Source organism: Cyprinus carpio, unplaced genomic scaffold, assembly GCF_018340385.1.
Source record: "Cyprinus carpio isolate SPL01 unplaced genomic scaffold, ASM1834038v1 S000006795, whole genome shotgun sequence".
Classification (NCBI taxonomy): domain Eukaryota; kingdom Metazoa; phylum Chordata; class Actinopteri; order Cypriniformes; family Cyprinidae; genus Cyprinus; species Cyprinus carpio.
In genome coordinates this window covers 851,211-861,889 of record NW_024879381.1, presented here as the reverse complement: position 1 = coordinate 861,889, position 10,679 = coordinate 851,211, and the positions used below count along the sequence as shown (strand labels likewise).

The following is a 10,679-nucleotide window of genomic DNA, read 5'->3' as shown; positions in this document are numbered from 1 at the left end:
CTCAATCCAATTCCATTATCATTTATAGCACAATTGTTTATACACTTATTTATCTGCAAAGGGTTTTTATTTTTTATTTTTTTGACTGTGTGTTGTTGTCTTTTGTGTACTGGAAGCTTATGTCACTAAAACAAATTCCTTGTATGCGCAAGCATACTTGGCAATAAAGCTCTTTCTGATTCTGCTTCTGATTCTGATTTATTGGTGGAAATGTATTATGTGTAGCCTACTACAGTACACATGACGACAATTAAGAATGAATCTGATTCTATCAGTCAGTCTGTTAGGCTTAGCACCAACTGTCTGCCTTTATTGTTAATGATTTACATATATCTCCAACATGTGCTGGGTGTAGCTGTTGTTGAAATGCCATTGGCTGCGGTTGCGATGATGTGCTTGTGCTACCATTTGCCAACATATCTAGCTGAACAATCCGTGTGTGATACTGTAAACCACTATGCAGTGCACTTTATATTTTATTACATTTACTAAAGGAATAAAGCAAGAGCATTAAAGGACAGATAAAAGAGCACAATGAAGGGTGGATCAATGTTTAATGTATGATGAATGTAAAGATTTATATGATAAACTAGAAATAGATCATTTAAGTTGAGTTTCTGGATGCTGTGCTAATGGTAAACTAATACATTAAAACAAAATTCACAATAACACCAAAAGGTACAAAAAAGAGTTTAAACAAATCAATCCTGGCAGAGGATAAGTGAGAATAAACCCCCAAATCGTAAGACACTGTCCTGTATGGGCTCTAGCATCAGTTCCAGTAGATACAGTATTTGATCATCGCTTTTTGGGGACATTTTCATACACAGCTTCTGTCTTTGATTTCTGCAAAGAAACACACACTCAATCAGGAATCAGGCCAAGGCAAGACAGGCAGTAGCAGTTAAGCATTAATAATCTCTGAATAACCTCATATTCTTATAACAAGACCTTAGTAATTCTTCAAAAAATAATTTACTTAAGACTTTTAAACTTCCAGAACATAATTGTTTTTTTATGTGCAAAGCATACTCTGCTAATAGCCTACTAATGGTTTTTTTATACTGCTACTGCAGAACAGATGCTAACATGACATCAAACATCACATTTATGTTTTATCACAAGTTCTGAAGGTTTCTCACGACAGAGCATGGCTGAGAATGACTGTCTTTCACAAAGAAGCAGCAACAAAGATACTTGTAGCAGCAGGTCTACAAATCAACCAGTGACTAAAGCTAAAGCTGCACTTTACCACAGATGATCATGAACCGCAGAGCAGCTCCAGCTCAAGACCAGACTCAGCACAGGTAACATGCCTTAATCTGAGTCTTTTTTTTTCTTCCCAATGCAAATCTATTTAACTGACTTTGTATAGGTAGCCCATATTTTAGAAACCCATTTATTTATAGCTAACTGTTTACATATTTTAAACGAATTATTATTTAAATTAGTAGGCCACAGGCCACATCATGGGTTGGCTTTGATGTAACGGTTAAATGTTTTACATGTTGGCTATAACCAATAGAATTCGCTGCATCCGGTCTACGCTCATTTGCATAAAGTGGAGCGCTTAATGGTGGCTGTCACTTGTATCTGTGTTTCTCATTCAAATCAATGTTCGTTGTAGTTGCTAAATGTGAACAGCCAGTGTTCGGTTCCTGTTTTCTGTGCCATCGTTTCAGGGTGCCTTGTGTAGACAGCATCTAGATTGCACACGTAGATCTGCAAGATGTCTTGCTTTTGACATATCAGACCGAACTACAAACCTTCCAGTGATGTCTGTGTGAGATATTCACTCAACGAGCTCGCACAAAGCCGATACTACACAGCGTGTGAAAACAGAGCTGTGTACAGAAAATGAAACCCTGACAACAGAACAACAGAGAGTAGAATGAAGTTATTAGAGATTAAGGATGTTTATGAAGTACATGTAAGTAATTAATATAATGTTAAACATTAAAATATTCATGCCTGTATAATGGGATGTGCACGAGCTGATAAGCATAACGCGCTGAGTGGATGTTTATCATTATATAAATTACTTACATGTACTTCATAAACATCCTTAATCTCTAATAACTTCATTCTGCTCTCTTTTGTTCTGTTTTCAGTGGTTTCTTTTTCTGGACACAGCTCTGTTCACACGCTGTGTAGTATCAGCTTTTGGTATCGGGGTATTTTTAGGAGTATGAGTACAGGAGCACAGTACCGGACCCAAGAAAAGACAAACCACAGTAATATGTTTTAGATAGTTGTAAGAATGCATCTTTTATCTCCCTCCTCTGAACTTAAATGAATAAGAGTTTTGGTGTATTTTGGCCTTGTTTCAGGGATTCCAGTCACAGGAAGGAAAGACTAAGGACATATAGTTTTCCTTTCTCTTTGGAGTGTTATATAGTTTTCCTTTCTCTTTGGAGTGTTACTAGAACCATAAAAAGTATGCGTTTGGCCCCAGGGCCATAGCTGAGGTTTTGCGGGGCCCCAGTGCAGGATGTACCAGTGGGCCATGTTTGAAATTGTTTAATTTGTATGTTTGTTATTTATTTATTTGTGCTATTTACACAATGTTTTAAGTTTTTTCAAGTTTGTAGGTGTCCAGGTACAGAAACTGAAAATAAAAAGTAAAATAGCACTTCACTGCAGCGTGGGCTGATACACAGCGTGCAGGAACCCCCGCTGATGTTGGTGCAAGCGGTGTGGCCTGCTCGCAAAGCCCCTGAGGTAGCGGTGACCACTCACCATTCCACCGAGGTGGGGTTGCCTACTCATAATGCTTCTGAGGTAGCGGGGCTCTTTTCAGGCCTTCACGAAGTGGCGGATTCCGCTCACAGTTCCCCTGAGGCGGCAGCGTCCACTCACAAAGCTCCAGAAGCGCTGGTCTCCACTCACAGTTATGCCAACACTAACACTTATGCTAGCACTTGGTTGCCGTAATATGGTCGTATCCCTGTTTCTGTTCTGTTTTCTGGATTTACGTTACTCTAGTTTTTCCCATTGTGGGTGATTTCAGTTGTTTTTTTTTTTACTTTTTGTTATGTATATATAAAGACCTCATTTGGACCCAGACGCCTGTTTACACGGTGTGTTCACTTACCGAGCTGTGACAAATTTTGTATGTACAAGAGCAAGAAGAGGCAAATTTGGTGTTCAAATGTTTTGAGACGCATCTCTCTGCGTGCGTCCAGTGCGCACCCGCGTCACCACCTTTCACCCCACTAGCGATGGCCCTGTACTGAACTGAGCTCTATTTTCTCTTTTTGCACTTAAATGGTCAAAAACACACACAGTTGTGTTACACACACAAAAAACTCAAAAAAAAAACAACAAAATAAAAAAAAAACACTATATATATATAACAAAAAAATCATATATTGTTGACTAAAACTAGACTAAAACTAAAACAGTTCAAATTATTAAAATATGACTAAAACTATATGGAATTTTAGTCAAAAGACTACATTCCTGTCAAAATGAGCATGGGTACTGTGTGAAATGACTGAGATGATGGAAGTCAAGATGACGGGATGTACATTTCAAATTGTTTGGAATATGACCAGCTATTGCCAATATTTTTCTAGTTCAACAAAGTATTGGAAAATTTGAGGCAATTAATTGAAAGTCATTAAAATTAGAAAGCTATTGCTCTGGTAACAAGGATATAACTATATTGGTATTCATTTAATAGTGTCAAATTTGCGTTTTAATTCCATGCACCGCAAATTTAATTCTACAAAAAAATAATACCATAACATATATTCAAGTTTCATTACATATATTCAGACTTTCATTCCATATATTCAAGTTTCCTTCTATAAATTCAGACTTTAATTCCATACATTCAGACTTTCATTTATATATTCAAACTTTCATTCCATATATTCAAGTTTACTTCAATATATTCAGTATTTCATTCAGTATATTAAAGTTTCATTCCATTCCATATATATAATTTTGTGTTTCAAGAATAAGGTCTAATACTAAAAATATTTTAAATAAAGAATAAGTTCTTAAATAAAAATTAAAACTTATTACTTTATTTTCTTTTCTTTTCTTTTCTTTTCTTTTCTTTTCTTCCCCCTCTATTTAACACCATTACAAAAGCAAAAGATGACTTCCTTTATTGATCATGTCTCAAGTATTGCATGTTTTCTTGCGCGGCTGGATGTTAGGCTCATTAAACATAATCAAGTTGTTTGTATTTGCCAAAACTGATTTACTGATGTCCAAATACGTACGGAATTGGCATTAGCACCCATATTCTAAGCAGATTTACAGGTTGAGAAAACTATTCTTTGTGGTAAATAAAAAAGATAAAAGAAAGTGATTAGTGCTCCTCGTCGCGTCTGAAGGAACCCCTTACTTTTCTCTAACACGTAAACAAGCATGTTTATACCGTTTAGTTATGACAAAAAAAATTAAAAAAGCAGAATACTTACGGTCATTATTCATTTTTAAAGTTTGAAAATATACAACAAATGTAAAATGTGACTGAGGCTGACAGATAGCCTAATATTTAGCCTAAAATGTTGGCTGAACTAACACTTTAATATATAATAATAGTTTATCAATGTTAATATTTTACTATTGCTGTAAAAACTAATACATTTGATACATTCAAAAAACATTTTCTGTTATTGAATTTCGTTTTGGGCTATTGAATTCTTTTTTTAGGTCTGCAAAATGAAAATAACTTTGCAAAATGGAAAAACTGTTTACACGGAGATACAAACAGAACATACATTTAAATAGCACAAAAAATGCCTTAACTTTCCTTTTGATCTTCTCGTAATTCTTTACTGATGACGGTTGGGCTTATAGATCGCCCACATCTGTCCACTGACCATCTGATGCTGCAAACTTCAATCAGACTAACTGACTCAACACAGTAAAGAGTGATCTTACCTTTTTTTGTGTTTTTGGTTTGCACAATGCTGAATCGGCTCCGTCTTCCTCCGGTGTCTGAACTGCATTAACATAACCACAGGTGTGTTAAAACAACGTTTTCTATCTCATAATAATATATTAATATTTTTACAGATTAATTGCTAGCTCTCCTGACCCTTTTTTCTAAATTTCTTGCAGATACAGCACGTCACGACTGACACTACAATCAACACACATCCAGCAGCGGCAGCGGCGTAGATCAGTATCAGAGATACAGAGTCTGGAGGATCTGAATGAGAGTAAAAGAAAATATTCACTTACTTTAATTTAAAGTAAATGTGTTGGTCTGATCAACAACAAAAGACAGCTGAGCTAAGTAAATAAATGTTAATATCACCACAGATGTAGGCCTACCTTCACATGTGTGACAAAGTTGAGTGATGTTGAGATGTGTGGTCTGGTTGCTGATAGGATTGTTGATCACACAGCTGTAGGTGTTTTTATCCTGATATTCCACCTCCAGAGGTAGAGAGAGACTGATGCTGAGATCAGACACACTGATGCTGGACAATAAACTGTTTCCTTTGTACCAGGAGAGAGTTACATGACCCACATTCACCACTGAACACACCAATGAACAATTCTGCTGTGATGATGATGATGAAGAACAGTTCATGGTAATGTTAGGAACAGGCAGACGAGCTGAAAACATGAGAGAATAAAGATTGATATGCTTACACTTATTTTTGTTGTAGTGTGTTGACAGTTCAGTACAAGTTAGGCAGTTAAGCTCAATCAAAAGTATTTGTGCAGAGTAGATTAGCAAAAAAAGAAAAAATCTGCTTGTCCAGTGGAAAAGCAAAAATCTGTTACAGTGACACACTTACAATGGCAGTGAATGAGGCTGATTCGTAAACATTAAAATAGTACTAAAGCCACAAGACGTGAACAGTATGAGAGGAGAACAAACAATCCCCCCCTGCATTAAAAAAAAAAAAAAACATTTAACTAACCTTTTTTTGTGTACATTTTTATGGGTTTATACACCATAAACCTGAAAACTACCCTTTAGTTCAAATTATTCACCAATTTTAATAGATGAATGTGTTGAATTATAATATTTGCATTTCTGCTTTTAAATGCTTCAAATAAGTAAATATTAATTTAGATTTGAAGCACCTCACTGTAACCTCTTTTTTAATTTTAAAGAAAATGATTAGCGAGTCTGAATTATTTTTTTATTGCGCAACAGTATGCCACAAATGCTGTATGTTGAGGCTGAGCTTAACTTGTGCTGAACCCAAAATATTCCTCTAATAACCCCAAGAATATGTAAACATTTGAACAAATGATCTCTATATACTCACTATAGACAGAAACACTGAATATTTTTGATGACCACTTGACTCCACTTCTCTGTACTTCATAACGTCCTGCGTGTTTAGTTGTGATGTTCATGATGGTCAGAGATCCAGTTTGATTGTCCAGCTTCAGTCTGTCTCTGAATCTCCCATCAGGACCATCAGATGTGGTGAAAATTCTAGCCACTTTACTGATTTCCGCTATTTGGGACGTTTCAGCTCCAAACTTCCACAGTATGTCATCGTCTTCACGTATTTCAGTAACATCAGTTTGTAAAGTAACAGAATCTCCCTCCATCACTGACACTGACTCACCAAACACACCTAAAGAACATGAAGTTTTGTCACAGATTTACAAAGGTTTACAAAGTCTGTTTTAATTTCTAAGTACACAGAACAGCAGCAGAGAGACACAAAAAAAATATATGGTTTTAATAAACACTTAATGAAAGATACTCACAAAAACATAAAAATGAATTCTAAATTAATATCTCAATAATATCTTTTAAATAAACATTATTCATAAACATTATTCTTTAGGAAGAACAGCAAATTCAGATTCTCCAGCTTATTTGGACAGTGTCAGCAGATTTATTACTCTGAAATGGAAAGCAATTGGAGATATATTTATAACTTACCAATTAGACGCCACCAACACAAACAGAACAAAACAAACATGTGAAACATTTTCATCAGGGGTTCAATGAGAAGTCTGACCTATTAAGACCGTCTGCTGAAAAACACAGTGTGTGAATCCACCCCCAGCAGTTTGATGACCCTCCTAGTGCACGCACGCACGCACACACACACACACACACAATGTATCGTTTAAACACACATAAAATCATAATATACCATTTAAATATATAAAAAATAATTTAACTCCACTTATAAGCATCTTTAAATAATAAACTAACTACTCATATAAACAAAAACAGTTAGAATTAATCAACTACTGATTTAGTGAAATGTGTAAAAGTAGATTAGATTAGTCAACCTAATTTTCAAGATAAAATAAATCTGAAGTTTTCTAAGATGGTTTCCTAATCATTCAGTTGTTTCAGATGGCAAAACAGTTTATCTTCTCACATTATTAACGGTCTGAGGTGTGAAACAAGCAGCTCAACATCTGAGTCAAACTGAAACATACTGTGGTCGGGTGTTTTCAGAAAAGTGGTTTGATCTGCTGGATGGACAAGTAGCTTTGGCAGGAAAGTAGCCGATTGTTTGATGTGGGTCTAGTGTGCAGGTGAGTCACATTTTCACCCTCCTCCACAGAAATGAACCTCACAGTTTGACTTGCCTGCACAGAATAGCTTTACATTAAAATAAAATTAATCTATTAAAAAGTCAAATCAAAGTCACGGGTCAGATTGGATCTCTTTGAATGCTCTATTTATTATTTCTTTATATTATTATTATTATTAATATTATATTTCTTTGAAACATTGACCAAAAACAGTAAAATCTCACTATTTATATTATGCACTAAAACACTTTAATTGTTTGTAGAAACAATTACACACACACATTTCTCTCAACTACATTTTAAAATGGTTCTTTACTTGATGAACGTCACGCACATTGTTGCCATCATGTGTTCAAAACAATGAATAGCACCCATCAATTTGATTCTTTTTCATTAATATTTTGTTTTTATTACAATTTTATTTTTAAAGAACTGAAGAATAATGATGTTTTCTTCAAATTCTCCAACATAAGAAAAAATTATATTTTGCATAAAAAAAATCAATAAAAAATAAAAATTCAACAATCACAAAATACTACTTAAAAACAATATAAAAAATTGACCTTTTAGTAATTACAGACAATTATTTTACTCGGAAGAAAAAAATAATAATAATTGTAAAAAATATAGAGTTTGGTTTGAATATGCTAAAGCATTTTTTATAAGATTGACCTTTTAGTAATTACAGACAAGTCTATTATTTTACTGAAAATGGCTGTGCAGGAACATTCAGGACATGGTTATTATAGCAATCACCAAGGTTTGAATACACTAAAGCATGCAGAGATATAGTCTCATGTTAATTTTATCATGGTTTGTCAAATTTGTTTTGACTAATCAACTTGAATCCCATAACCTCCCATAACCTGTCTATATCTTTTTGCCAGCATAGTCTGAAAAATTTTTGGTAAAAATCAGACAGTCTAGGATGAGTTAAAAAATTATCTTTTTCGAATAATTAAAAATCGCTAAAAATCTTGACTTATAGAAATATAAATTTTATTATGCATTAGCACTTCTCGTAAAGAGTAGGGGTGTAACCCTGGTGTCCTGGCCAAATTGCCCCCTTGGCCTTTGTCAATCATGGCCTCCTAATAATCCCCAACCACTTGATTGGCTCTATCTCTCTCCTCTCCACCTATAGCTGGTGAGTGCACTGGCGCCGTTATCCTGTGGCTGCCGTCGCATCATCCAAGTGGATGCTGCACACTGGTGGTGGTTGAGGAGAGACCCCCCCCACCACATGATTGTAAAGAGCTTTGGGTGTACAACAATACACAATAAAGTGCTATATAAATGCATCATTCATTCATTCACTCATTCATAGACTCAGCACGAGCCAAGGAATCAAATGAAAAAAGAATTTTGCATCTAAACTTTACAATTCAAAAGTTATATACATATACACAAGTGTAAATTTTGAGCTGTTGGTGGCACTTTAGGGCTTGAGTTATATACACAAAACTTTCATATCTTAATACAGAAACAAAAGTAGAAGAAGAAAAAGAAGAACACCAGCAATTACATACATTATCGAATGCGATTTATCTGCAATAATGAACGCTATATTGCGTAGCTTGTGAGTGATCTATGTGTTCTCTTCAGTGCTTAGCCCCTACTTAGAAATATACAAAAATAATATAATAAAATGTAAATAATACTGAAATAACATTTGCAATAAAAAGAATAGAAGAAAAAAGGGCTGAAGTGATAAGAGATACAAAATGTGCAGAGCCAGGGGTCATGAGGACTGGAATTGAGAACCACTGGTGTACAACAGTAGTTCCAATGCTGGTCCTGCGAACCACCAACACTGCACATTTAAAATGTCTCCCTAATCAAACACACCTGATTCAACTCCTTTGCTCATTAGTAAAGACCCCAAGACCTCAAATGTGTGTGCCAGATAAGGGAGACATCAAAAACATGCAATGTTGGTGGTTCTCCAGTACCAGGATTTGGAACCGCTGGGCTACAATAGGCCAGGGGTCGGCAGAATAATAAACAAAAACTAAATAAATTCAATGGCAATAAACAGCACACAAATAGAAAGAGACTGGGCTTCAGAGTTGGGCTAAGGCCAAAATAACAAACAAAAACTGAATCTACCTTTTTCTCGAAATGACTACTATCCTAACAAGAAAAAAAAAATACAAGGACTTGTCACAATACGCTGCCTTCACTCTGGAACTTTTCCTCAGATTTAAGCAGGCTCGGGTAAGCACCACTGCGAGGAAGAAACAATCTCTAAATCCCGCACTTCTAGCAAAATACAGAGGTCCGGTATGCCTTCTTCCATCATTGCAAAGACACTTGACGAAGCGTGTTCAACCAGCGTCTCTCTCTATGTTCCTTGACAGAACCCCAACCTCCGGACAGCACCCATCTGGCTTCAAAAGTGGCCACTCTAACTGAGAACTGTTTGCGCCGGTTACTGAGCCTACGGTTGCACTGAGCCCTGCGACCCCAGGCAAACGGGCATTCAAAAATCCCAGTTCCTCATACATCGTGCTCGGACTTGTCCTGCTTGCTTTTTGACACTGTTTAATCACCTCAGATTCCCCTGTCCACCCCTCAGAAAGATGGGGATCTCTGAGAACGCTCTCCATGTGCGTAACTCCTACCTTTCTGATAGATCCTTTCAGGGTGTCTTGGAGTGGTGAAGTTTCTAAGTTCACAACAACTTTGCTACGGGGGTTCCTCAGGCTCAGTACTTGACCGCTTTTCTCTGCTACTCCATCTACTGACTCATGTAGGATCTGTCTTCGAAGCATGGCGTTTCTTATCACTAGCACTGATGACACGTCAACTCTACGTTCTCATTCCAAAACCAGATGACCCGACGGTAGTTGCTCGCATTTCAGCCTGTCTGGTGACAACCTCTGCAGCAGTCTAGTGACATTTCTAGCTAGGAGAATGACCATCACCGGCAGCTCCAATGCCTTACTAAGACTGAACTGCTGGTGGTTTCCAGCTAAACCCATTACGTGTTCATCACAACGTCTCTATACAGCGGGTTCGTCAAACCATAACTCCTTCCCAGACAGCCATAAACCTAGGGAGTTGTGATGGATTCATCAGTTAAGCTTCACAGACAACATTGCTACAACGCCCGGTCCTGCAGATTTGAATTATACAACAGTGGAAGATAGACCCTTCTGTCCGAGCAAGCACCAACTCTGTCC

General features: G+C 36.4%; 1 protein-coding gene across 1 annotated transcript; it reads right to left on the bottom strand.

Annotated features, from left to right (window-relative positions):
* Positions 1-553: 553 nt before the first annotated feature.
* On the bottom strand, positions 554-10,268 carry LOC122144873 (SLAM family member 9-like). Its single transcript, XM_042756092.1, has 7 exons — positions 10,119-10,268; positions 6,884-6,962; positions 6,252-6,569; positions 5,299-5,586; positions 5,060-5,173; positions 4,903-4,964; positions 554-846 (listed from the first exon to the last, which is right to left on the bottom strand). Exons 1-7 carry the CDS (start codon positions 10,266-10,268, stop codon positions 799-801), a joined length of 1,059 nt encoding a protein of 352 aa, XP_042612026.1. The 3' UTR covers positions 554-798.
* Positions 10,269-10,679: the final 411 nt, after the last annotated feature.